This window comes from Balaenoptera ricei, chromosome 14 (assembly GCF_028023285.1).
Source record: "Balaenoptera ricei isolate mBalRic1 chromosome 14, mBalRic1.hap2, whole genome shotgun sequence".
NCBI lineage: Eukaryota > Metazoa > Chordata > Mammalia > Artiodactyla > Balaenopteridae > Balaenoptera > Balaenoptera ricei.
Window position 1 is genome coordinate 8,037,864 of NC_082652.1, and position 26,644 is coordinate 8,064,507.

General features: G+C 49.2%; 1 protein-coding gene and 1 long non-coding RNA gene across 10 annotated transcripts; one reads left to right on the top strand and one right to left on the bottom strand.

The window, feature by feature from the left end:
- Window positions 1-1,519: 1,519 nt before the first annotated feature.
- Window positions 1,520-23,968, bottom strand: LOC132347702 (uncharacterized). Of its 9 annotated transcripts, none has more exons than XR_009497271.1 (7): window positions 23,632-23,968; window positions 21,728-22,019; window positions 19,748-19,938; window positions 16,925-17,056; window positions 16,770-16,836; window positions 15,437-16,687; window positions 1,520-2,269 (listed from the first exon to the last, which is right to left on the bottom strand). It is a non-coding gene; the product is annotated as an uncharacterized LOC132347702 (long non-coding RNA). The 9 variants fall into 9 exon arrangements; XR_009497274.1 differs by lacking the exon at window positions 1,520-2,269 and adding an exon at window positions 5,733-5,764; XR_009497273.1 differs by lacking the exon at window positions 1,520-2,269 and adding an exon at window positions 13,004-13,180 and having other exon boundaries at window positions 15,437-16,645.
- Window positions 14,422-24,023, top strand: HPD (4-hydroxyphenylpyruvate dioxygenase). Its single transcript, XM_059894457.1, has 14 exons — window positions 14,422-14,487; window positions 14,606-14,632; window positions 15,173-15,235; window positions 15,575-15,679; window positions 16,312-16,354; window positions 16,546-16,628; window positions 17,601-17,690; window positions 18,630-18,733; window positions 19,128-19,205; window positions 19,744-19,906; window positions 20,045-20,116; window positions 21,749-21,871; window positions 23,460-23,576; window positions 23,651-24,023. The coding sequence occupies exons 1-14, from the start codon at window positions 14,485-14,487 to the stop codon at window positions 23,759-23,761; spliced, it is 1,182 nt and encodes a 393-aa protein (XP_059750440.1). The 5' UTR covers window positions 14,422-14,484; the 3' UTR covers window positions 23,762-24,023.
- Window positions 24,024-26,644: the final 2,621 nt, after the last annotated feature.

Consider the following 26,644-nt stretch of genomic DNA (forward strand, 5'->3'; position numbering starts at 1 on the left):
GAGACACACCAGAAAAAAATAAGAAACTTGGACTGGGAGTAGAGGGAATGAATCCCAACTCTACCACTTATAGTATAAGCCACTTAGCTTCTCCAAGCCTCAGTTTCCTTAACTGTAAAATGGGTATAATAATAACACCTACTTCATAGGGCTGTTATATTAAATGCAAAGCATTGGACACATAGTCACTCCTATCCCTGTAGGTACCGAAGACTCATAAGAGCGCTCCCTAATATTCAGAAATGGAAAAAGGGAGTTCAGAGAGGTTAAGCAATATGTTGAAGGCAACACAGCAAATTGGAGGCCAAAGCTAACTTCCCTATTGCCCGTGTGAAGAATGAAAGTCAGCGTTCCGAACTGAAGGGTGTCAGATGTTCAAAAGTTTAGGGACTTTGGATGGTGGGGACACAGGTTCAGTTCGAAAGGGATCAATGGCTGATCTTGAGTAACCTCACCCTGGGTTTATGCAAATAATGGAGCAACTGACGAGATAGTTGTTTGGCCAGAGAGGAAAGAGAAAACCCTTTGATGTGCCCTGGGCCCTGATGTCATAGCAGTTGCTCCTCCTCCAGGGCCACTGATGTCCTCTGCCCTTTCCCCAGTCATGGGGGCCTCCCGCCCCCTAAACCTCAGGCAACCAGAGCAGAGCAGTTCCTACAGGCTCAGGAGAGCCCACTGTGAATTCTTCAAGAAGTTTGCGAAAAAATTTTTTAAAATACCAGATAACTTAAAAGTAAATTATGTATATTAAAAATTACATTAAAAAGCAGAAAAAAATTTAATATAAACTTACAACTAAATAAACTATCATGAAAACAAAGGTAATAAATGCTCAAATCTCATCATTTCCTAATTATTTCACTACATTTTAGTACTACCTAGGCTTTTGTCTATTTTTCTGTGTGATACGTTACTACTTATACGGTTCTCAACTCCAAGTTCAAACTAGCTTACATTGGTAGTTTGAAACTGGCCATAGGGGTACTTATACCACAGAATTCAGCAACGGCTACAAACTAATGCTTAATTGTTTTATTGATTGTCTAGGGCAGGGGTGAGCAAACTATTGGCTCTCTGTCCAAATATGGATGCTTGTCTGCTTTTTTTGGTTTTTTGCTCACAGCCTGTTTTTTGTTTAATTAATTAATTAATTTATTTTTTATTTATTTTTGGCTGTGTTGGGTCTTCATTGCTGCGTGCAGGCTTTCTCTAGCTGCGGCGAGCGGGGGCGAGTCTTCGTTGCAGTGCGCGGGCTTTTCATTGCGGTGGTTCCTCTTTGTTGCGGAGCACGGGCTCTAGGCGTACGGGCTTCGGTAGTTGTGGCTCGAGGGCTCTATAGCGCAGGCTCAGTAGTTGTGGTGCATCAGCTTAGTTACTCCGCGGCATGTGGGATCTTCCCAAACCAGGGATCGAACCCGTGTCCCCTGCATTGGCAGGTGGATTCTTAACCACTGCGCCACCAGGGAAGCCCCTCACAGAATGTTTTTGCAAATAGTTTTTGTAAATAAAGTTTTATTCGCACACAACCATGCCAATTCATTTACATACTGCCTCTGGCTGCTTTCATGCTACAATTGTAGAGCTGAGTAGTTTCAGCAGAGGCTATATGGCCCTCAAAGCCTGAAATATTTATTATCTAGTTCTTTATGGAAAATGCTGGCCAGGACCTGCTTTAGACTTTAAAAATGATAAAGTCTGGATCAGAGCCTTCACATAGTTTTCCCCAGTGGATGTTAAGCTCCTTGAGACCTGGAATAAAGGGATTGGTTTTATGTTTGGACAGCAGCCCACATAGTGATATAAACGTGGTCTGGATCCAAGTTCTTGTTCAGCACTTTCTAATCACAGTGGACAATTTATTATTTTTTTAAAAATTATTCATTTATTTATTTTTGGCTGTGTTGGGTCTTCATTGCTGCCCATGGGCTTTCTCTAGTTGCGGCGAGCGGGGGCTACTCTTCGCTGCGGCGCGCAGGCTTTTCACTGCGGTGGCTTCTCTTGTTGCAGAGCACGGGCTCTAGGCATGTGGACTTCAGTAGTTGCAGCACCCAGGCTCAGTAGTTGTGGCTCGAGGGCTCTAGAGCGCGGGCTCAGTAGTTATGGCGCACAGGCTTAGTTGCTCCGCGGCATGTGGGATGTTCCCGGACCAGGGCTCAAACCCATGTCCCCTGCATTGGGAGGCGAAATCTTAACCACTGAGCCAGCAGGCAAGTTCCGACAATTTATTATTTGGGCAAGTCTTCATCTTCCTGAGTCTCAGTTTCCTCATCTGTAAAATGGGAGAAATAATAGTGAGTTGAGAAGATAAAATAGGCACAGTGCTTGGGAGTGGCACACCCAGCGGGGAGAGGCAGGGGGTGCTGCCCACCCCAGGTGCAGGTAGCAGGGCTGGTCATGGAATGGGTTCTCCAGAAGCAGAAGCTGAGACAGAGCTTGGGGTACAAGATGTTTTTAGGTGTCAACACCGGTGGAACGAAGGGGGGAAGCCAGACTGGGGAGAAGGAGTAGTCAATGGTGGAGGCCCAACAGGCCTTGGCCAACCCCAACCAGGGGCTCTGGAAACAGACTTGTGGGTCAGAGTTGTCCCCCACTGGGCTGAAAGGGCCACCTTTCCACCCCTGCCTTGTTCAGCCACCAGGTGCGGGGTGCCCTGGGAAGAGGCGACCTCGGGCAGAGTCTGTGCAGCTACGGGAGATCCCATAGGAGCTGATAGCCAGCTACTCCCCCCATCCCCACCCCCGCACCTGGGCAGCAAGTCCTTCCTTGAAGGGAGGTGGAACAGAATATCTATCTCCATGCCTACCCCAGGGCTGCACTGTCCGTAGAGAATTTTAAAATAATAATAAAAACTGCTAAAAGTCTGTTGACTTTATCATTTTGTGCCAGCAAATCTAAACAACATCAATGCCAGTGGCTGAACAGACAACCGCCACCGCCCCCACCTTGGTTCCTGATATTGGATAAGTGCTCAGAGACAGTGTTGTCGTTGTTACTATTATTCTTAGTCTTAGTCTCTTTGTGTTAGTCAGAATGGATGCTGGAGAGGCAAAACCAACAAAATCCAGGACACTGCTCAACGCCCCAGAGCCAAGCACAGAGGACAGCCTTCTGTCCTGGGCACATCAGACCCTGGGCACCCATTGCTTACACAGTTTGGGACACTGAGACTCACAGAGGAGCTGGAAGTGGCCCAAGATCACATCGTCTCCAGAGCCCAGGGATGCCGTATCCCATGCCATCAACTCTCTGGACCCTCCAGGCCACCACTGATGCCTGGCGATACAGCTGCCTGTCACCCCAAAGCTCAGGCACGTGGGCTCTGTGCCCCAAGAGATAAGGACCAGCCCCACCCAGCTGGCCCTGCCCCGCTGCACTAGCCCTGATAACAGCTGGGCACCCCGGCCAGCCCTCACACCCTCTGCTCCCCAACTGTTATTTCAGCCCTTGTTGGGGAGTCTGTGGAGCCTGGCAGAGGACGGGGAGGCTCTATCCACGGGCTGTGCCTCTGAATCCTCATTAGTTCTGTCTGTTTGGGGGTCTGGAGTTGTAGACTCTAGGAAACAGGGCACAGGGCTATTTGACTGTTTGGGGGTCCAATTTTCAAACGTAAAGAAAGCCTTTTGGTTTATTTATGTTCCTCAAATATAATACAGAATCACAAATAGGCCACTGGGCCACTCCGGTCCAAGCACAGCAGCTATCCACAGCTTTTCCCTATGCTGACCTTGAGCAGAAGCCTTTAAAGTCCTGATGATGTTGCAACTCTGCTATAAAACCTTCAAAAGCTCCTCATTCTCTCAAAGATAAAGCCCAAGCCCCCTAACCTGATATTTGAGACCCTCCCACATTCCTTATAATAATAAGCATAATCAGTAACTGTTAATTGAGTCTATCGTGTTCCAGGCATCAAGCAAAGCACTTTACGTACACTAGCTCAGATGATCCTCGTAACAACCCTATGAGGGAGGTACTACTATAATTCCCATTTTACAGATGAGGAAACTGAGGCTCAGAGAGGTGAAGTGACTTGCCTAAGATTGCTCAGCAGGAGTCCCCACCTCTGCCTACACCAGGGCTTTGCTCCCCGCTAGCCTGTCCACAGAGCCCCCCTGAAGGCCTGTAGTGCTCCTACCTCTCTCACATCCCCTCCCAGCACCCCTGCGAAGCCAACCCTTCCCAGTCAGCCACAAGCCAAAGGAAGAGGAAGCTTCTCCAGGGTCCAGGAGGCTGGTTTGCTCCTGCTGCTTGAAAATGGGCTCAGGGGTCATTCCCAAAGCGTTTTCCAAAAACAACGACAGCATGGCAGGAAGTGGCTAGCATATAGACTTTGGAGAGAGTCAGGCTTGGGTTCAATTCTCAGTTCTGTCACTTTTTAGTTGTGTTCTAAAGGACACGCCTGTAAACCTCCATTTTCCAATCTGTAAAATGGAGATGATAGCCCCTACCTCACAGGGTTGTTAGAGGATTTAATAATTAAAGGGCATAGGGACTTCCCTGGTGGTGCAGTGGTTAAGGATCTGCCTGCCAATGCAGGGGACATGGGTTTGAGCCCTGGTCCGGGAAGACCCCACATGCCACGGAGCAACTAAGTCCGTGCGCCACAACTACCGAGCCTGCACTCTAGAGCCCGCGAGCCACAACTACTGAGCCCGTGTGCCACAACTCTGAAGCCTGCGCACCTAGAGCCCGTGCTCCACAACAAGAGGAGCCACCGCAATGAGAAGCCCACACACCGCAACGAAGAGTAGCCCCCGCTCGCCACAACTAGAGAAAGCTCGCGCACAGCAACGAAGACCCAACGCAGCCAAATATAAATAAATAAATTTATTAAAAAAAAAAAAGAAGAATCTGCCTGCCAGTGCAGGGGACACAGGTTTGAGCCCTGGTCCAGGAAGATCCCACATGCTGTGGAGCAACTAAGCCCGTGCACCACAACTACTGAGCCAACGCACCACAACAAAGAGTAGCCCCTGCTCGCCACAACTAAAGAAAGCCCACGCTCAGCAACGAAGACCCAACGCAGCCAAAAATAAATTTATTTATAAAAAATAAATAAATAAATAAAATAAAAATAAAGGACATAGCCCTTAGCATGCTTAGCCCAGTGCCTGGCACATAAAACAAAGCGACCAGAAAATCTGAGTTTTTGTTGTTCTTATTATTATCTTTTTTAAAGTGCTCTGCTTCCAGAGGTGACAACTTGAGACAGATCACACTCCTTCAGCTGAAAATCTTTTAAGTTAAAAAATCAGCCCCCCTCCTTAGATACAACACCAAAAGCACAAGTGACAAAAGAAAAAATAGATAAGTCAGACTTCACCAAAATTAAAAAATTTTGTGCTGCCCATGATTCCAGCAAGAAAGTGAAAAGACAACCCACAGAATGGGAAAAAATATTTGCAAATCATATATTTGACAAGGGACTTGATTCCTGAAAAGGGAATACATAAGGAACCATTACAACTCAGTAATAAAAAGACAAATAATACAATTAAAATGTAGGCAAAGAGTATGAGTAGATATTCCTCCAAAGTAGGTATGCAAATTAACAATAAGCACATAAAAATCAACACCATTAGCCATTAGGTAAATGCAAATCAAAACCACAATGAGGGGACTTCCCTGGCGGTCCAGTGGTTAGGACTCCGCGCTTCCACTGCAGGGGGCATGGATTTGATCCCTGGTCGGGGAACTAAGATCTCACAAGACGTGCAGTGTCGGGGGTAAGGGGTGGGGGAGACCACTTCAATAAGAGATGCAACAGCTAGAATAAAAAAGGTAGATGACAACAAATGTTAGCAGAGGATGTGGAGAAACTGGAACTCTCTCGTGCATTGCTGGTGGGAATGTAAAATGGTGCAGCCGCTGTAGAAAACAATCTGGCAGCTCCTCAAAATGTTCGACTTACTCTATGACCCAACAGTTCCACTCCTAGGTATATCCCCAAGAGAAATGAGAACGTATGTCCACACAAAAACTTGTATGCGAACAGTCCTAGCAGCATTATTCATGATAGCCAAAAAGTGGAAATCAACTCACCAACTGATGAATATGGATAAATAAAAATGTGGTATATGCATACAATGGAATAGTCAGCCATAAAAAGAAATGAAGAACTGGCACAGGCTACAACATGGATGCACTTCGAAAATATTGTGCTGAGTGAAAGAAGCCAGTCACATAGGACCACATATTGCATGAGTCGATTTATATAAAATGTCCAGAATAGACAAATTCATACAGATGGAAAGCTGATTAGTGGTTGTCTAGGGTTAGAGGGCAGGGAAACTGGAGAGTGACAGCTAAGGGGTATAGGATTTCTTTTTGGGGATAAGGAGAATGTTCTGGAAGTAGGTAGTATAGATGCTTGCAGAACATTGTGAATATACTAAATGTCACTGATAGTAAATTTTACATTATGTGTATTGCACCACAATAAATTAAATTAATAGTTTTCTTTATTGAAAGATAATATCCATCCTGAAAGTACACAAATCTTAGGCACACAGATCTCAATGAATGTTCACAAAGTGAACACACTCTGTAATCAGTATTTCCAGCACCCCAGAAACCCTCATTGTGACCCTTGTGGTCACTGTCCTCTAAAAGGGCTTTAAGGGACTTCCGTGGTGGTCCAGTGGGTAAGACTCCATGCTCCCAATGCAGGGGCCTGGGTTCGATCCCTGGTTGGGGAAGATCCCACACGCCACAACTAAAGATCCCGCATGCCGCAGTGAAGATCCTGCATGCCGAAACTAAGACTGGGCGCAGCCTAAATAAATAAATAAATAACTTTTTAAAAATAAAAATAAAAGGACTTTAAGAAATAGAAATGGCCTCCCTCCCTGCTCCCATACATCTCCCTCCTCTTCTTAGAGGCCATACTCATTTGGGAGTTTCTTGTTTTGTTTTCTGGACTTACCTACTCACTGACATCTCATTATGAAGGATGAAGACATTTTTTTTTTAAGAAAAAGGACTTTTTCACACCAGCTTTGCCCCTTTCCACTCCCTGCTTCCATACAACTTATTTTAGTTGGGTTTCAATTGCTTTTCTTTATTGCTTTAAATAAAATTCTAGGGAATTCCCTGGCGGTCCAGTGGTTAAGACTCCACGCTTCCACTGCAGGGGTCACAGGTTCGATCCCTGGTCAGGGAACTAAGATCTCGCATGCCTCGTGGTGCAGCCAATAAATAAATAAATAAATAAATAAAATTCTGAAACTTCTGTTTCTTGAGGTAACATGTTTAGAGAGCATAGCATAAATTCTTCTCTTTGTAAGATGAAGGAAAGTGTCTCTAAGCCCCTACTTTATTTTTTTTAAGTTGCAAGTTTTTTAAAAAATAAATTTATTAAAATTTATTTAAATAAATTTAAATTGGCTGCGTTGGGTCTTCATTGCTGTGCACGGGCTTTTCTCTAGTTTCGGCCAGCGGGGGCTACTCTTCGCTGCGGTGCGCGGGCTTCTCATTCCGGTGGCTTCTCTTGTTGAGCAGCACGGGCTCTAGGCGTGCGGGCTTCAGTAGTTGTGGCGCACGGGCTTAGTTGCTCCATGGCATGTGGGATCTTCCCGGACCAGGGCTCGAACCCACGTCCCCTGCACTGAGGCAGATTCTCAACCACCAGGGAAGCCCAGTCCCTACTTTTATATTGTCTTGTAACCAAGACTCAAGTCTTGTTCGATTTGTCAATCAGCTGATTTTAAAGAGTTAATAAGAAGTGTTAACAAACTCTGGTAGACCAATGCAATGAAACTCTTCTCAGCACTGAAAAGAAACACAGTCCACATTGAGGCACCAACATGGAGGACCCTCAAATGCATGACGTTGAGTAAAAGAAGCCAAACTCACAAAGCTGCTTGCTGTCTGACTCATTTATACGACATGTTGGAAAAGGCAAAACTATGTGGACAGAAAATAGATCAATGCTTGTCAGGGATTGGGGTGGGGGAGGGATTGACTATAAAGGTACACAGCGGTGAATGGGTGAGTGGGTATGTTTTTGGGTAATGGAATTGTTTTATATCTTGATAGTGGTGATAGTCACGTGACTATGTTTTCAAAACTCATAGAACTGTACGCTGAAAAGGGCGAATTTCACTCTATATAAATTACACTTCAATAACTATGACCCTCAAAAAGCCATTTAAAAACTTTTGAAATCGTGTAAATCATGCAAATATCTTTTGCTGCCGAACCAGAAGTGAAATTAGACATGAAGAGAAGGAAATAAACTATATATAGCCTGGGGTGCTCCCAAAAGAAGAAGATTCCAAACGGCAAGGCTGAACTGGTTCTCTGTATTTAAATTCCATTTGGAACTGATTCACTTTGCTGTACACCTGAAACTAACACAACATTGTAAATCAACTATACTCCAACTACACTTAAAATCAACAAATACTTAAAGTTATAAAACTTAAAAATAAATAAATAAATTCCATTCAGTGGCTGACAATCAATGACATGTTTTACACTGTGGAAAATTCAAATAAACTGAAAGAACAAAATTTTAAAAGATCCATAAACTTTTTTTTCTACAAATGGTAAGTTATAAACACTGTTCTGTGCCTTGTTTTTTTTTTTTTTTTTAACTTAACAATGTATCTTGGAGGTTTTTCCCCATCACTAGATAGAAAGTTTCTTCATTCGTTTTATAGTTAATGTTTCCTTGTATTTAACCAACCCCCTGTTGATGGACATTTAAGTTGTTCACAGTATTTTCAATGATGGTAGATGAACCAAGAGAAATGAACGGCCTTATAAATGAGGGTGGGGATTCACGTGGGTAGTAGCTATAGCACGAGATCTTATGCCTTTTTTTTTTTTTTTTTTGCCATGGACATCTTTGGAAATCCTGCGAAGCCTCTGCCTGGTACAATGTACCAAAATTCCAGACTCCCAGAGGCAAGCAGGTGATCGGCATAAGCCTCATTGTCGAGTTTAGACCTGATGAGCTTCTCTTATCAGTACTTTGTCAATTACTCCTCAATAAAGCTGGCGGGGATGGGAGACAGCAGCTTCTCTTCTGCTGCAGCAAAACCAGAGAGCTGTGACCCAAGTTCAAGAGACAACCGAGGCCTTCCCATGCCCTTTTTGTCGTGTTGGTCCTAGAACACAAGCTGAGTCCCTCAAAAATAGGCAAGTCATGGCAAACTGTCTCTAAAGTCAGACGTGATTTCACAGGAGCTCATTAGCAACTAAAGACTGTTTCCAAACCTCAAAAATGTATCTCCATTTAGAGATTGCCTCTCTTTTTCATTGTCTCCTTTTTATTCTCAGAAGGATCCAATAGGCAAAAATCATAGTAATAATTGTTCTGTTTCCGATACTCAAAGAACTCAAATTCCAAGCTGCCCATGTGGCAAAATGCAAGAAAGTTTTGTCCCAGTGACGCTTTTTTTTTTTCTTGCAGCTCTCCCTAATGATGATCCCTCTCGTACTTATGAAATTATAATCATGTAACATTTTATATCTGCTTCAATCGTACATCCATATGTAATAGCTATAAAACGCAAAGCCATTAAAAAAATTCCTCCCCCTTTATTTTCATTGCAAATCTATTTAAACCCCTAGCAATAAATTCAACATTCACGGCAGAGGCGGGAGGCGGGCAGGGGGTGGGGTGGGCGAGGCTATGGCAGCAGCAGCTAGAGCATCCCCCCACCCCCGCCCTTTTTCCCCCTCTGGTTTATCTAAAGCTTTTCTCCAGCTCTGGGAACAGATTTAACTTTTTTCTTCCCACTTAGAGGAAAAACTAATGCAAACTTTCAACATCTGGCGGGCCACCTAAAGCTCACCTTTGGGAATGTTTGGGCTGTTCTTCCTCCTGTCTAGAGGAGAGAACAAAAAACCAAAGGCAACACCCACACTGGGCATTTCCCCCTCGTTTTAGCCTGTGCAGCCTAGAGAAACCACGGGGATGCAGCTAGTCAGCTCTCTTGGGGCTCCATCTGTTGCTGTCAAATCCCAGAGGTAATTTTTACCTCTCACAGCAGATTCGGCTGTAGTTAAGCTGCTATCTCACACTGCCAGCAACTCCACAGCCACCCAGGCATAAAAGGCTGGTCAACCCTTCCAGGAGGCCACGCAGGACACCCCAAGGCCCCTGGGCAGGTACTGAGTGCTCAGCAAGGTCTTCAGAAAGGAGCTCAGGGCCAAGGCCACTTCGGTCATGGCCATGAGGAAGAAGATAGACAGTATTTACACAGCTAGGAATCTCACATTCACATCTTAGGAAGGACATCCCTTGCAAATCCATCCTTCCTTTCCCAAAACAGTATTTCTACCATCTTTCAGTGAGTCGAGGGTCTATCAGGCGAATCTCACTGCTGCCACCACTGTGTCAGGGGTTCCCAATACCACCCCCAAGTTTGATGATGTATGAGGAGGGATCACAGGACCCAGCACATAGTCATACTCACGGCTAAGTTGGATTACAGCAAAAGGAGCAAACTCAGCCCAGGGAAAAGAAGTGTGGGTAAGGTCCAGAGGAAACCAGGGGCAAGATGCTAAGGGTCTTCTCCCAGTGGGGTCACACAGGATGCACTTATTTCCTCCAGCAAGAGGTTATAAAGTGTTTACCAGGGAAGTGTGCCTGAGCCTAAAGCTCCAGGGTTTTCACTGGAGGCTGGTCACCAAGGCACCCACTGCACAGCACGTACCAAAATCCCAGGCTCCCAGGAGACAAGCAGGTGTTTGGTGTAAGCCACATTGTTTGTACAGTTTAGGCCCAGTGAGTGACTCTTATCATTTCTGGGGATGGGGGGAACCTTCCTGAAACCCAAGTTCCTCGAAGCCAGCCAAGGCTCAACCTTGCAAGCAGGTCTTTCTACAAATAGCAGCCTCAAGCCTGCTGTGTTCACCCTTTTCTACACACCAGGGCACAGTGGAGGGCGAGTCAGTGAGCCCATCTGAATAGTGGGCTCCTTGAGCAAGGCCTCTGGAACCCAGCTCCTAGCTCAGGAGGGGCATAAACTGGCCACTCGGGAACAAAGAGCCAAGACAGCCATACCCATCCGCTGCTAACCTCTTCTCCAACTGGGCGCAGCCTGAGAGGGAGCATCTGGGAGGGGACGCGGGGGCTCCAAAGGCTGGGTCCTACAGGTCCCCCCTCCCCCACCCCTGCCCACAGATGGGGGAGGCACCTAGGGGTGTATCCCGAGTGTGACTGCGACCCACAGTGTTTCCGAGAGCAAAGTCCAGAGGGTAGGAGGGACGAAGACAACAGCCCTGGCCAGCTGAGCCGGACACTTGCCTTTGGCATCCAAGGCTGCTGCTGCTGACATGCTTCCTTGGTTCAGCAAACACTGACTTTGTGCCGAGGACACAGGCCAGGCCAGGTTCCGCGAGCGGGGGTTTGAGTCTGCTGCCGAGAGCAAGGGGACGAGGTCCTCCTCCTCTCCCGGGACGGGAGGGCTGCGCTGAGACACCTCCCCACCGTGGAAACTTCTGGCCTGTGAGCGCCATTCTGGGCCACCTCCACCCCCATTTTCTCAGTTGGAAACCTAGACCCAGGAGACCAAGGTGGACCCAGAGGGCAGGCTGGCCCAACAGGGACAGGATAAGGAGGTGGGGCCACCTCGCCTGCCTCCAGATTTGCCCAGAAAACAGAGAAAAGGAAAGAGGTGTCTGGACTGGTGGAAGGGGATCCAGCTTCAGAAGCAAACAGGCCGGAGCTTGGATCTCTGTTCTTACCAGCTCCACAACCCTAGGGACGTATGTTCCCTCTCCGAGCCTTGGTTTCCCCATCTGTCTAGTTGGGGGATCAGTATCTCCCATTTGTCTAGAAGGCAAGACAGAGATGAAAAGTGTGGGCTCTGGAGTTAGAAGAGCCTGATTCCCATTCCAGTTCTACCCTGCCACTTGCTAACTGGGTGGCTTAGGAAAGTTCTCTGATTGTCCTGGGCCCCACCTCGGGGGTTGCTGACTAAAGCTGACCCATGGCAACTAAGCAGCTGAACCTCTGACCTGGGGCTGGGGAGTTCTGAGAGGGCTTCCTGGAGGAGGTGGAAACTTGAGAGTGGCCCAGGGGACCTAGCAGGTTTTGCTGAGGAGGGTGGGGAGGGGGGCTCCTCCCTGGTACAAGCCCCTCTCTACTCCCTGGTTGGGAGGGAAAGACATGGGAGGCAGGGAGGGAGGAGGGGAGGAAGAAAAGAGGGGAGTAATGTCAGGCACCTTCTTGCTGTTTGTCAGTTTTTCTCATCTGAGAAATGAGAATGTTGGATTGAATGATCCTAGAGGTCATAACTTGCCAAGATTATCTGTTTTTCTGTATTAAAAAAAAAAAAACAGGCTTCTCACACCAAAAGCAAAAGCAAAAGTAAACAAGTGGGACTAGCATCAAACTAAAAAGTTTCTGCACAGCGAAGGAAACCATCAACAAAATGAAAAGGCAACCTACTGAGTGGGAAGAAATATTTGCAAATCATATATTTGATAAGGGGATAACATCTAAAATATATTGAATGTAAAGAACTCATAACTCACTAGCAAAAAAACAAATAATCGGATTGAAAAATGGGCAGAAGATCTAGACATTCTTCCAAAGAAGACATACGTACAGATGGCAAACAGGTACATGTAAAGATGCAGAACATCACTAATCGTCAGGAAAATGCAAATCAAAACCCCAAAAAGCTATCACCTCACACCTGTTAGAATGGCTATCATCAAAAAGACAAGACATAAGCATTGGCAAGGATGTGGAGAAAAGGAAACCCTTGTGCACTGCTGGTGGGAATGTAAATTGGTGCAGCCACTATGGAAAACAATATGGAGATTCCTCAAAAAATTAAAAGTAGAACTATGATCCAGCAATTCTACTTCTGGTTATATATCAAGGAAACAAAAACACTGACTCGAAAAGATATCTGCATCCCCATGTTCACGGCAGCATTATTTACAATAGCCAAGATATAGAAGCAACCTAAGCGCCCATCAATGGCTGAATGGATAAAGAAAATGTGGTGTGTATATATATACACAGTGGAATTTTTTTTTTAATATTTATTTATTTATTTAGGCTGCGCCAGGTCTTAGGTGCGGCACGCAGGATCTTTAGTTGCAGCACCTGGGATCTTTAGTTGTGGCATGCGGGCTTCTTAGCTGCAGTATATGGACTCAGTTGTGGCATGCATGTGGCATCTAGTTCCCCGACCAGGGATCGAACCTGCGACCCCTGCAGTGGAAGCGCAGAGTCTTAACCAGTGGACCGCCAGGGAAGTCCTATAAACTTTTTTTTTAGTTTAAATAAATTGGAAAAAAACACTATGAATTATTTATAATTAGGACAAAATAAATATTACTCTCAAAAGACAACAACAACAAAAACGGCTAATGCAGGACATTTGGGGAGCCAAAACGCAAGAGGGTGGGGTGGGGTTGGCACAGTCCCTGGCTGAGACTGCCAGCATCAGGGTCTGGGAAGAGTTTCCAGGCAATGAGGATAGTTGATGAAGTCAGTTCCCCAGGAAGATGTCTCAGCAACAGAGTTTCTGGGGACTGACGTGGAGCTAGAGGCAGGGGGCTGTCCTGGAGCTCTCGGGTAAACGCCACAGCTGGCCAGCAGTCACCACTCCATCTTCCAGGAAAGTGAGCCTTGAGGATTCGGGTATGGGGGATGCTGGGGCGGAACCCAGGCCTTCCTCCTCCCAGGGCCGTAAGCTCCCCCTTCCCACCACTCTGGGCCAGGGGTAGGGCCACAACCTCTTTCCCAACACCCAGGCTGTGGCAATGCCAAGGCCCCCCTATTCTCCATCAGCCCCCCCAACCAAAGCCCCAAAGAAACATAACTAATCATAACCAGCATTAACAGAGATCTTACTGTGTGCCAGATTCTATTCCAAAAGCTTAGTTTATCTCATTTAATGCCCTGCCACACTACTATTGCTCCCATTTTACAGATGGGAGACTGAGGCTTAGAGGAGTTCGGTAACTTTCCCCAGTCACGTAGTATGTAGAGCTCCAGGATTCAAACCCCCATACCCATGCCTCTAACCACTATCGAATACAACCTTTTTACCTAAATATAAACCATACACTTGCTATGAAAACAAGTGGCTGGCTTCAAGACCAGTCCCTAATCCCCCTCAAATTCTCCCTGAATAAGAATTCTGGAGCCACCTCTGCACCTAAGCTGGCCTTGGCTTCTCAGCTTTGGATTCTGGAGGGCAAAGATCGCAGTCCCAGCCCAGGGTCCTGGAAAGAATGCGCCCTTGGCTTCTGGCCCCGGCTCTGCCCCCATCTGGCTGGTGGCCTTGGGCGAGTCACTCCCCCTTTGTAGGCCTGACAGCATCACCCTGTCCAATGAGGCCGTGGCTGGATCAGAGGCTTCCAGGCCTAGGAGCTTCCAGGATCAGCTCCCACCCCCAGGAAGGCCAGGAGGCCAGGGGCGGGACTTGCTGGGTGTTAAATATTTCTGTCCAGCACTCTGCTGGCCTCTCATCCCAGTCTTGCCAGCAGGAAGTGTGACCAAGACCAGTCATGGTAAGAGCCTGCCTGGAGCCATGGCAGCCTTTGCCAACGGCACGGATCTGCAGTGAGATTTCCAGAAGCACCTTGTGTCCAAGTTTCCATGTCTTACTGTCCTTTTCTTTCTCCTTAGACAACTTACAGCAACAAAGGACAGAAGGTAAGCAGGAGGGGAAATGTTGGGTCAGGGCCCCGGGAGACTGGAATGTTAGCAAAGAGCAGAAGAGGAATAATAGCTACAATGGTTATGTGACATTCTGGATGCACACTCAAGTTCATCTCTGCCCTCCCCCGCCACGTCTAGACTGAGCTGGACTCAACCTTGCCCTCCTAAGAAAAACTTTTACCTCTTCTTAAATTCCTGCCAATCTCTTAATCCTGTCTGGAAGTTCTTTCTAAGGTCTAACTTAAATCTGTGTCGCTGTAGCATAAGGCTGTTTCCCCCTGTGAAACTTGGGCAGGCCTCCTGGGGGAGAGGGGGGGCTCACCAATCCTGAGACCACAGGAGCTCAATTTCTACATGAGAAACCTCTTTCGAGGCTTGGCAAGCCTTCAGGGCAGCGGGGTGGGGTGGGTTGGCTTCTCCTCAGTTCTGGGATTGAGGGTGGGACAAGGGAGGTGGCTAGGGGACACCTCTCCACTTGCACTTTTCTAGACCCGCTTCTAGGGACTCAGCCTTGCCCCTTCTCTTCTTCTGCAGCCTGAGAGAGGCCAATTCCTCCACTTTCACTCCGTGACCTTCTGGGTTGGCAACGCGAAGCAGGTAAAAGCTGGGCAAGGTGTTGGGAGTGGATAGAGGGCAGGCAAGGGGGCCTCCAGGACAAGGGCAGGTCTCCAGCTGGGTCTGTGATTGGGCCCTGGGAGGGGAGGATCAGGGCCAATGCTGGGAGAGTCCCAGGACGGACAGTCACTCTTTGGATCCTAATTACACAATCAGGGCCGCGGACCCCAGTGGGAAACTTACCTGAGATCAGCGTGGGCCAGGGAGCAGGCTTTCTTCCCAGGAGGATCTCGGCACCTGGGGCAACAGGGCAGATAGGCTGGGGGGACTGGGGGCTGGCCCCTCGACCCTCACAGGCCCGTCTGCAACTCTGTGATTCAGGCTGCGTCGTACTACTGCAGCAAGATGGGCTTTGAACCCCTAGCCTACAAGGGCCTGGAGACGGGTTCCCGGGAGATGGTCAGCCACGTGATCAAGCAAGGGAAGGTGAGTCTACACCCAGGACCCCACCCATCCAGGAGGGCCATCTCTCTCCCTGCTGGTCTCTGAGCTCCGTGACAGCTCTGGCACCTCTGGGTGCAGGAGGCCAGGAAGCCCTTCCTCCAGGTGGCCCAGTGCTCTTCCAGGCTGCCTGGTGTGGTTAGCGGAGCGTGCACTGAGGTCAGCCCCCGCTGGGCCCTCCACTGGCACCTTTGTACGACACGCAACAGGGACCTTCTTGGTTTGGTCTACTTCTCGGCCTGGCCCAACGCTGGTCTCACAGATGTTCGAGAACAGTTGGCAAAGGCCTCAGACGTCAGACCTGGAAACCTGAGCAGTGCCCTGGTCCGTGGGTCCCTGGGGCTCTCCCCACCGGGAGGCTTGACTGGCAGCTCATCCCAAGGCCCCAGGAGGGTCTGGCACGGGAGAAGCCCCCATCCCTCAGGACCAGAGGGGAAGCTAAGGCTGAGAAAGGACAGGAACCCAGGGTCAACAGTCCTACCTGGCTGGGAAGAGAGGTCTTGTCCTAATGTCCCACCAGGGGTATCCCGCTGGTGGGCAGGGAACGGGGCTGGAGGTGCACCTCCAGAAGCTCGCCTGAGCCACCAGCCACGCCTCCCTTCTCCTCTACGCCTTAGATTGTGTTCATCTTCTCCTCTGCCCTCAACCCCTGGAACAAAGGTGAGGGGGCCCCAGAGGGTTCGGGGTGCCAGGGAGTGGAGACGTGGTATTGTGGGTGGGGTTAGGGACACAGGGGTGGATCAGGGTTCAGGGAGGGAGCCTCAGCCTAGAAGGAGATGAAGCCCAGAAGGCTGAGAGTACAGGGGAGGGGCCTCGACTCCAGCGCCACCCGCCTCCCCTGCCGGCCACAGAGATGGGCGATCACCTGGTGAAACACGGCGACGGAGTGAAGGACATTGCCTTCGAGGTGGAGGATTGTGACTACATCGTGCAGGTGAGGCCGCACCTGGGCTGGCACGGAGACGAAGCAGTGAGGCTCGGCCTGCCCTCTGTCTGCGACAGGGACCCCCATCAGTCAGGGCTGGAGGACACTGCCACGCTGGAGTGATGTGCCCAGATGTGGGTTGACACACACCTGAGTTCCAGTGACACTCTGCCCCTTAGTAGCCATGCAACCTCTGTCTGAGCCTCAGTTTCTGCATCTGTAAAATGGGGATAACCACCTACCTCACTGAGTTGTTACAAAGAGGAAACGAGATCACAATTATCATTTCTTGAGCATGACTGTACCAAACGCTGTATTCAAGAGGCAGTTTAGATGTTCAGAATGTAGATTCCAGAGGCAGACTGCTGGGTCTCAATCTTATTAGCTGTGTGACTTCAGGTGAGTGACTTAAATTCTCTGTGCCTCAATGTCCTCATCTATAAAATAGAGACAATAATAGTGCCTTTCATGTAATGTTGCTGTGCAGATTAAAGAGGCTAGTACTTACAACAGTGCCTGACATGTGATAAGCATAGACATGCAGTAATAAGGTTTTGCTAAATATCAGATACATGATTCATGCATGTAAGGCACTTGGCAGAGGGTGTGACACATAGTAGGTGCTCAATAAATGTCAGCTTGTATTTGTCTTATCCAACCACCCTTTTTACAGATGAAGAAACTGAGGACTAGAGAGGGGGAAGGGCCACAGAGTGAGTTAGCACAGGACAGGCAGGACAGACCCCCACCTCCACCTGGTTTGTCTTCCATAGCCCCAGCTCTGGGCCTGGTCCTCAGTTTCCCTATCTGCCAAATGGGCATGAGCCATGGGTGTCAAGGGCAACAGCTAAAGTTCACTGGAGTTCCTGCCTGGGGCTGGAAAAACTGGAGGAGGCTGCGGCAGGACCACGCAGAGGGGATCCAGCAGGGGCAGCCAAAGGGTCCAGCACTGACCACCTCCCCACCCCATCTCCTCTGCAGAAAGCCCGGGAACGAGGTGCCAAGATCGTGCGGGAACCCTGGGTAGAGCAAGATAAGTTTGGGAAGGTGAAGTTTGCCGTGCTGCAGACGGTGAGTTAACCTCAGTGCCCCACCCCTCCTGCTGTCAGCACCCACTTAGATGCCAGGACCCCCCTCCCCAACCCCCGACTCCATTACACCATCCCACACTTGTGCCTCAAAGTGCAGACATTCTCCCTGGACCCTGATTTCCTGTATTCTTGGCTGGTGTGCAGACGCTGAGGAGGGCTAACAGTCACGCCTCTGGGCTTCCCATCCTCCCCAGTGAGGGCTGATAGCATGGGGATGCAAGGAAGGAGATGGGTGGGTCTGGGGAAGGAGGTGGGAGGGAAGCCCCGCCCCATTCAAGCTGTGTGACTTTGGGCAAATCACTTCACCTCTCTGCGACTCCGTTTAAATGAGCAAGTTACCACCTGCGTGGTCCACCTGTGTGATCTGCCACACGCTAATTAACCATTCTGTGCCTGTTTCTTCAGCTATAACTCCTCCCACGGTCATTTAAAGGATCAAATGAGATGATTCGTGTATAGCACTTAGAACAACAGCGCTTGGCATATCACAGACACGCAGCAAAGATTACCAAGTCTGTTTAGCACCTGATACAATCATAGGTCCTTCCTCCTCAAGATTTAATACAACTTAAAGATTGTTAGAATGATTGAAAAGGCCCTTCCATATAATTAGATCCAACACCCTCATCATTCTTCATTCAGGCAACACATTTTAATTGAGCACCTACTATATGCCAGGACAGCATCATGAGCAAAACGGCATCCCCGCCTCCACAGAGCTTCTGGTCCTGTGGGGCAGACAGACTGCCAAATTCCCAAATGTCAGACTGCAATTCATTTTGGAAAGGGGAAGTGACTTGCCCAAAATCACACTTGGAGTTAGGGCCGGGTCTGGGTTGGAACCCAGGGCTGTGTTGGCACCATGAAATGCAGCCTGGCCTCAGCAGGGATGGGAGCTCAGGCTGTTCGCCACCCACAGTATGGGGATACTACACACACCCTGGTGGAGAAGATGAACTACACCGGCTGGTTCCTGCCTGGATTCGAGGCCCCAGCATTCGTCGACCCCCTACTTTCCAAGCTGTGAGTGCCCCTTGGGGCAAGGGTGGGGTGCCCTCTCTTCCATGCAGAGGGGACAGAGCATCTTGGTCCCTGCTGGGGAGCCCCTGAATATCCCCCAGGATGGCTTGAAGAGGCAGCATAGAGGCCAAGAGCCTAGGGTCTGGAACCCAACTGCCTTGGTTCAAATCCCAGCTCTGTCACTTACTAGCTATTTAACCTTGGCAAGTTATTTTTCTAAGCCTCAGTTTCTTCGTCTGTAAAATGGGGCTAGTAATAGTGCGTGAGTTGATGCAAATAAAGTGTCTATAGTAAGTGCTATGGAATAATGAGCAGTTACTGTTATTGAGGGGCCGGGGGAAGGAAGAGATTTAGGGAGTAGCCTTCTCCTCACCCCCTAACTGCCGCCCTCTCCCAGGCCCAACTGCAGTCTCGAGATAATTGATCACATTGTGGGAAACCAGCCTGATCAAGAGATGGTGTCTGCCTCAGAATGGTGAGTCCCTGGCCCAAGCCCTTCCCACATGTGTGACAGGCCCACTCCCAGGTCTTGTCGAGAAATAGAGCACGAGGTGGGGGGAGGTTAGTCTGAGGTCACTGATTCATCTGTTCCCTGTAAAACTGTCACCATGGAGACCAGAGGATTTAAGGCCCAAAGTGACCCACCGGTCCTCCCTCTGAGGAACCTTGGGGAATCAGCACAGGGGGTGTCACAGTCCAGGGAGGCTTGGAGGAAGGGGCTGTCACTACCCAAAGAGCACGTGTGTGCAAATTAGAAGCAAGTACCCGTTCTCAAAAGCACCTCCATCTGTTGAGGTGGTGCCATGTACATGGATCTTGTTATCAGATGCTTTACTTCCACCCAAAGGAAAACTGTCATAATAAAGGTACAGATCTTTGATGTGCGTGATGTGAAAGGCGATACCCTTTTTGGAGCCTGCTCAGGGAACAAATTCTGGAAGGTTGAGTAGGGGCGGGGGGCAGGTCCCAGGCCAACATCAGAGCCATTGTGCCCTTCCGGCCACCCCCCACAGGTACCTGAAGAACCTGCAGTTCCACCGTTTCTGGTCCGTGGATGACACGCAGGTGCACACGGAGTACAGCTCTCTGCGGTCCATCGTGGTGGCCAATTACGAGGAGTCCATCAAAATGCCCATTAACGAGCCAGCGCCGGGCAGGAAGAAGTCCCAGATCCAGGTGGGGCCTCCCTCGGGCCCCAGGGACCTTGGCTGGGGAAGAAGGAAGCAGGGAAGAAAGAGGTTTGAGGGCTCTCGCAGGGGCAGGGGTGTGGGTGACGGGGCCACTGACAATGGTTTCCTTGCTTCCCTCCCACAGGAATATGTGGACTATAATGGGGGCGCTGGGGTCCAGCACATCGCTCTCAAGACTGAAGACATCATCACAGCGGTTAGAAGCCCGTTCCTGGTCCTAATTCACCTCCCATTCAGCTCCAGAGCCAAACTCTGCAAAATGGAGTCAGAGTCTGGGGATGCGGGTGACGAGTGGCAGTCTTGGGTCCCCTTCGTCAGCCCAGACGGCTGACAGGGCTCCCTTACTGGCTCGTGCATGTGCAGGAATATTCCCACCCTAGAGAGTCTGGTCTCGCTGCTACAGAAGTAGCAAGTGCCAGAGTAACAAGAAGCCTGGGCTCTAGACCTGGTTCTGCCAGTAACTTACTGTGAGTCTTTAGGGGATTCAACCCCCTCTCTGGGCTTCAGTTGCATCAACTTGAAAATGAGGATATTAAGCTACAAGATCCACTAGGTCCTTTCATCCAAATTAAATGTCCTGAGTCTATGGCTCCAGCCCTTGGGGAGGCTGGGTCCCACCTGTTCTTAATGTGGCAGTATGACCAAGTGGACAAGAGCCTGACCTGTCCCATGCAGTCCCGGCCCAACCAAGAATTCACCATGACCATGGCAACTTCATTCATTCATTCATTCACACAATAGATGTTTATTGAGCACCTACTACGTGCCAGGCACTGTTTCAGGTACTTGGGATACATTAGCCAACAAGACAATAGTTTCCACCCTTATGGAGGCACAAAATAAAATTAGTAAAACAGCTCTGTTAGATGGCAGTGAGTGCTCTAGAGGAAAATAAAGCAGGGCCACGGGCGAGGGAGGGTGAAGGACTTTTTTTTTAATTTCAAGTTTTTCTTTTCCTTTTCTTTTTTTTTAAATTTACTTAATTTATTTATTTTGGCTGTGCCAGGTCTTAGTTGCGGCACCCGGGATCTTTGTTGTGGCACGCGGGCTTCTTAGTTGCGGCACATGGGATCTAGTTCCCTGACCAGGGATCGAACCCAGGCCCCTGCACTGGGAGGGCAGAGTCTTACCCACTGGACCACCAGGGAAGTCCCAGGACTTTGTATATTTAAATTAGGCGGTCACCAAAGTCCTGGCGCTAAGAAGGAGACGTTTAAGAATGCAGAAGACAGAGAGGAAGCAGTGGAAATCTGGGGAAAGCGCCCCAGGAAGAAGGGACAGCCAGGGTAGAGGAAGGTTAAAGGAGCAGCTGGAACAGAATGAACAAGGAAGAGAAGGGTAGGAGATGCGGTCAGAAGGTAGGAGTGGGGGCAGATGGTGAGGACTTTGAATTTGACTCTGAGACACCACCGTTGGGTAAGCAGAGGAGTGACATGATTTGACTTGTATTTTAATAAAATCCCTCTGGCCCCTATGTTGAGAATAGATATCAATACTTAATTTCTCAATGCCTCAGTTTTCCCAGCTATGAAACGGGGAGAATAATCATCCAAATGTCTCAAAAGATTACTGCATCGACATAATCAGACAGTACATAGAAAGTGCTCGAGAGAGGCACGTAGTGAGGTCCCATGAATGTGAGTGATTGCTGTTCTTCCATCGGGACCCACAAGGCCCAGAGGAGGAAGGGGATGAGGTCACACGGCATCCTGGCAGTTTGGGGAAGCTGCAGTAGGGACCCTGCCTCCTCCCGGCCCAGCACTTCCCCCTGGCTGGGAGTGTTGAGCATGGAGAGAGAAGGACTGACCTTGACCCTGCTCTGAGACAGATTCACCACTTGAGAGAGAGAGGCATGGAGTTTTTGGCTGTTCCGTCCACATACTACAAACAACTGCGGGAGAAGCTCAAAACGGCCAAGATCCGGGTGAAGGAGAATATTGATGTTCTGGAGGTAAGGCCTAGAACAGGATCCTCGGTCAGTCGAGGAGAACAAGCCCTGAGTTCCATCTTGCCTCACAAATGTTGTCTAAACCTTGCATCAGGCACTGGGATGCAGCCGGGAAAGCAGACCAGGTTCCTGCCGTCATGGAACTTGCATTCTAGTGAGAAGACAGATGACAAATAAATAACACAAACACCATCAGAGAGAGAGAGAGAGAGAGTTGGTGCTGTGCAGAAACTTATAACAGGCTATGACAGAGAGTGATCTGGGGCTGCTACATAGGAGGCAGTCAGGGAAGGCCCCTCTGAGGAGGTGACATTTCAGTGAAATCGAGATGATGAAAGGGAGTTGGCTGTGTGAAGACCTAGAGAAAGAGCAGTCCTGGCAGCGGGAACAGCAAGTGCAAAGGTCCTGAGGCAAGAGCAAGCTCTGAGTATCTGAGAAACAGAAAGAGGGCCAGAGTGAATGAAAGGAAGTGTTTGAGGAGTGGCCCAGGTCAAAGAGGTAGGCAGGAGCCGATTCCTCTGGTAGGCTATTTAGGAGTTCGGATTTTGTTCTTCTGTGGCCAGAAACCATTGGAGGTTTTTCTGGTTTTGTTTTTGACAGCTTTATTGATATTTAAGGCACATAACATACATCATTTTTTAAAATACACAATTCAGTGGCTTTTGGCTCTTCACTATATTATGCAGCCATCATTGAAATCAATTTTGGAACATTTCCATCACTCTAAAAGGAGACCTCAAACCTCTTAGCCACCACCTCCCAATCTCCCCATTCCACCTCCTCACCCTCAGCCCTAGGCAACCACTGGTCTTCTGTCTCTACAGAGCTGCTTTTTCTGAACACGTCATATAAATGGAATCATATAATCTTTTGTGACTGGTTTCTTTCACTCAGCATCATGTTTTCAAGGTTCATCCATATTGTAGCACGTGTTAGTACTTTGTTCCTTTTTATAGCTGAATAATATTCCATTGGATGAATAGACCACATTTTGCTTACCCACTCATCAGATGATGGACATTTGTTTCCACTTTTTGGCTATCATGAATAATGCTATGATCATCTGGGTAACAAGTATGTGTGTGGACATACGTTTTAATTCTCTTGGGTAGATACCTAGGAGTTAAATTGCTGGGTCGGTCATATAGTAACTCTTTTACTTTTCTGAGGAACTGCCAGACTGTTTTCCACAGCGGCTGCATCGTTTTACCTTCCCACCAGCCACATATGAGGGTTCTGGTTTCCACTGGAGAGTTTTAAACAGGGGAGTGAGATGATCTGATTTTTGAAAGATCCCTGAATGTGGGGAAGATGGTCTGTAAGGAGGCAAGAGCAGAAGCAGGGAGAGCTGTGTGGGTGCTACTTGGGTGGTCCAGGCCGGCCTTGGGTGGCTAACACAGGGGCTGAGGCGGGGAGGTGGTAATAGGACAGTTGGGGGATCTATTTGGAGGTGTCTGGAACTGCTGCAGAAAAGGGTCTTTTCTTGGCTTTGGGGGTGCAGGAGCCCCCACGGCCTTTCTAAATATCCCACCATTCCAGGCTAAGGGGCCAGCCAGCCTCCCCCTTACCCAGTCCCCTGTCTCCCACGTAGGAGCTGAAAATCCTGGTAGACTACGACGAGAAAGGCTACCTCCTGCAGATTTTCACGAAGCCCATGCAGGACCGGCCCACGCTCTTCCTGGAAGTCATTCAGCGCTACAACCACCAGGTACCACTAAGGACCGCCTGTCCCCAGCGGTTGGCTTTCTGGGCCCGCAGCTCACCTCCTTTCTCCCGCTCCAGGGTTTTGGAGCCGGCAACTTCAACTCACTGTTCAAGGCCTTCGAGGAGGAGCAGGACCTGCGGGGCAACCTCACTGACATGGAGACCAACGGGCTTGCGCCCGGAATGTAGGCCGCTCTGGGCACGCCTGACCCACCGAGGCCCCGCCCACCTGCCGGCGCACGGTGGGCCACGCCCCCTCGTCCTAGAACGCGCCCACTCCACAGGCCCTGAACAGCGAGCCCTCCTTACTGGCCGCTCCCTTTAGACCCCGCCCACCAGCCGGCTCCGGGACCTCCCCGCCCCCCACAAGACTCCGCCTACCTCCTAACTCGCTCCCTCGGTTGGGCTGTTCAGTCTCCCGCCCTCCGGAATAAAGCGGACTGGGGTCCAAGGCGGTGTCCACGTGTTTGTGCCGGGCTGGAGCAGTGAGGTTCTTTGGCCGCCAGGGGGAGCTCAGGGCGGCAGCACTGTAGGAGACATCCGCGTTAGGGGTTGAGAGGCTGCGGGAGCCGAGGAGGCGCCGGGGGCAAGCGCTGGGCTGAGTAGGACCGCGCAGGTCGCGGGGAGTTCTGGAACCAAGAGGTGCAGAGGGCCTACACGCTAAAGGGAAAGACAGACAATAGCGTTTTGTAGAGTGGTAAATGCTATTAAGAAAATAAAGCAGGTGATGAGCTTGTGTAGAGGTGAAGGTGGGAGGAAGGACTAATGTCGATCGAGGGAAGGCCCCTCTGGGAGGTGACATTTGGGAGCCAGCCATGGGAAAATATGGGGAAAGAGCATCCCAGGAAGAGGGTACAGCAAGGGTAAAGGCCCTAAGGTGGGACAAAGCTTGGCAGCATCCTGTCCGATGGCGTTATGATCTCCAAGGATGAGCTGTACCCAACTTTGCTGCCCTGAACCCAAACTTCTGGACTTAGGAGAGTGTTAGCCCAGGGACTCTGGGGCATCATCCTCGCTCAGCACCCACGGCACATGGTTCCTGGCGTGAGAGCTGGTAGAAGGGATCTGCGCCCCTCAGCTTCTGCCCTCTGCCCGCAGCACGACAGACACCAGTGCCTACTCCCTCACACCCCCCATGCAGCTCTACTCCCCCCAACCCTGCTCCAGGCGTGGACTCCACTTGAAGAGAGGCTAGTTCATACTCAAGTGTGAATGGCCCTTGCAAAAAAGAATGACACAGTTGGGAAAGGAGCTACTGGTCCTAAAACACTTAGAAGGAAAATTTTCTTCAAAACCGGAGAAGAAGAGGTGGGGGCAAATAGGATCTCTTCTGCTTCTGATTTTTTCTTTCTTTGCTTTTCTTTTTTTTTTTTTTTGGCTGCACCACACAGCTTGTGCGATCTTAGTTCCCTGATCAGGGATCGAACCCCGGCCCTGGGCAGTGAGAGCGTGGAGCCCTAACCACCGGAGGGCCAGGGAATTCCCTACTTCTGATTCTTTTTTTTTTTTTTTTTTTTTTTTGTTTGTTTTTTTTTTTTTTGTTTTTTTTTTTTCACACACACACTGTATTTTATTTTTACAAGAGATAAATCGACTGACACCAAGCATTGTACATGGATGACCACAACAAAAGCAACAATGATTGCAATTACCAAACATGAAACACACTCATACTATGTCATAGTATTGACATTCAGTCCAGTAATCCTCCACTGTAACAGCTCCTTTACTTTGCAGTGAAAATTGATTTGTATATTCTTTGCCTCTGAGTCCGTGTGGAACCTACTTCTGATTCTTGACAGCCCTCCCTGGGGAGGAGTCAACTCAGAACTAGGAGCAGGTGGATCTCAGTGTAAGAAAAAAAAAAAATCGGAGTTGGTATAATGGAGGAATTGGGAGGAATTTTTCCACCCCCCTCAGGTTATAGAAATCAGGGCTTCTAGAATCATGAATTCAGAAATGAAAAGAACAGCAGTGAGAAACCAGAGGAACAACGGCAGGTCCCAGGCCAGTGCTGCTGGTCAAGGATACCCTCCCTCTATTTTCCCATGGTTCATGCAAAGAAGGGAAATTCTGTAACACATGGGGTTGCAAACTGGTGGCTCACGGGCCAGATCTGGCTCACAGATGTATTTTATTTCGTCTGCCTGGTTTTAACAAACTCGATTCAACCTTTCCGAAGGTCAGGATATTTCACATACAAACTCTACGGTTCTGGTTCCACCTGGGACAACCAGGCAGTTCTGGCCTTGCCTTCCTGTGCAGTGACAACCAGCTGGCGCAGGGCGGTAGGTGCCTCTTCAGATGGGGCATGGGCAGAGCCGACCCTCATTAGCTGAGCACAGACTAGGGAGCCCCACTACCTCGTCAGCCGCTTGCTAGCTGTGTGTGGTCTTGGGTAAGCTACTTGATCTCTCAGTGCCTCGGTTTCCCTTGTCTGTTAAATAGGGATAATACCTCCTAGCGCTGTTTTTTGGTTGTTGTTTTTTGTTTGTTTTGTTTGTTTGTTTGTGGCTGAGCGGCATGTGGGATCTTAGTTCCCTGATCAGGTGTCAAACCCCGGGCCCCCTGCAGTGGAAGCGCGGGGTCTTAACCACTGGACCGCCAGGGGAGTCCTACACTACGGTGAGTTTGATATCAAAGATGTTTAAAACTGTTGCTGGCACAGCGTCAGCGCTATGTGTTTGCTCTTGTTATTTCTGGAGAGGGGCCTGGATGAGGGGCTCTCGCCCAAGTCTACCTGGCACCTGCCCCTCACCAGCACAGCCCCATCTGCTCCGTGCACGCAGACGTCTTGAGTTGAGGCTTCGCTTTGGCCCCCACAGCAGAAGCAGTGAAGAGAGGACTTTCCCTGTGGGACTGAGGGACAGAGGGAGAGGTGGATGCATTTGAATACTGTAGAAGGAGAACCATCAGCCTTGGTAGCTGAGGGAAAGGAGAAGCCCAGGATTTCCAGCCTTTGAGCTTAGGTAACCAGCGGCAGCAGTGGTGGGTGGAGGCGTGGAATAGAAATGCCATTGATCGAGGTGGAAAATACGGCAGCAGGTTGGAGAGGAAACCTGAAGGAAACTC

Coding starts and splice junctions, on each gene's coding strand:
- HPD (XM_059894457.1), top strand. Junction 17,691..18,629: donor AGTTTGCCGTGCTGCAGACG/GTGAGTTAACCT, acceptor CGCCACCCACAG/TATGGGGATACTACACACAC. Junction 23,577..23,650: donor TTCAGCGCTACAACCACCAG/GTACCACTAAGG, acceptor CTCCCGCTCCAG/GGTTTTGGAGCCGGCAACTT.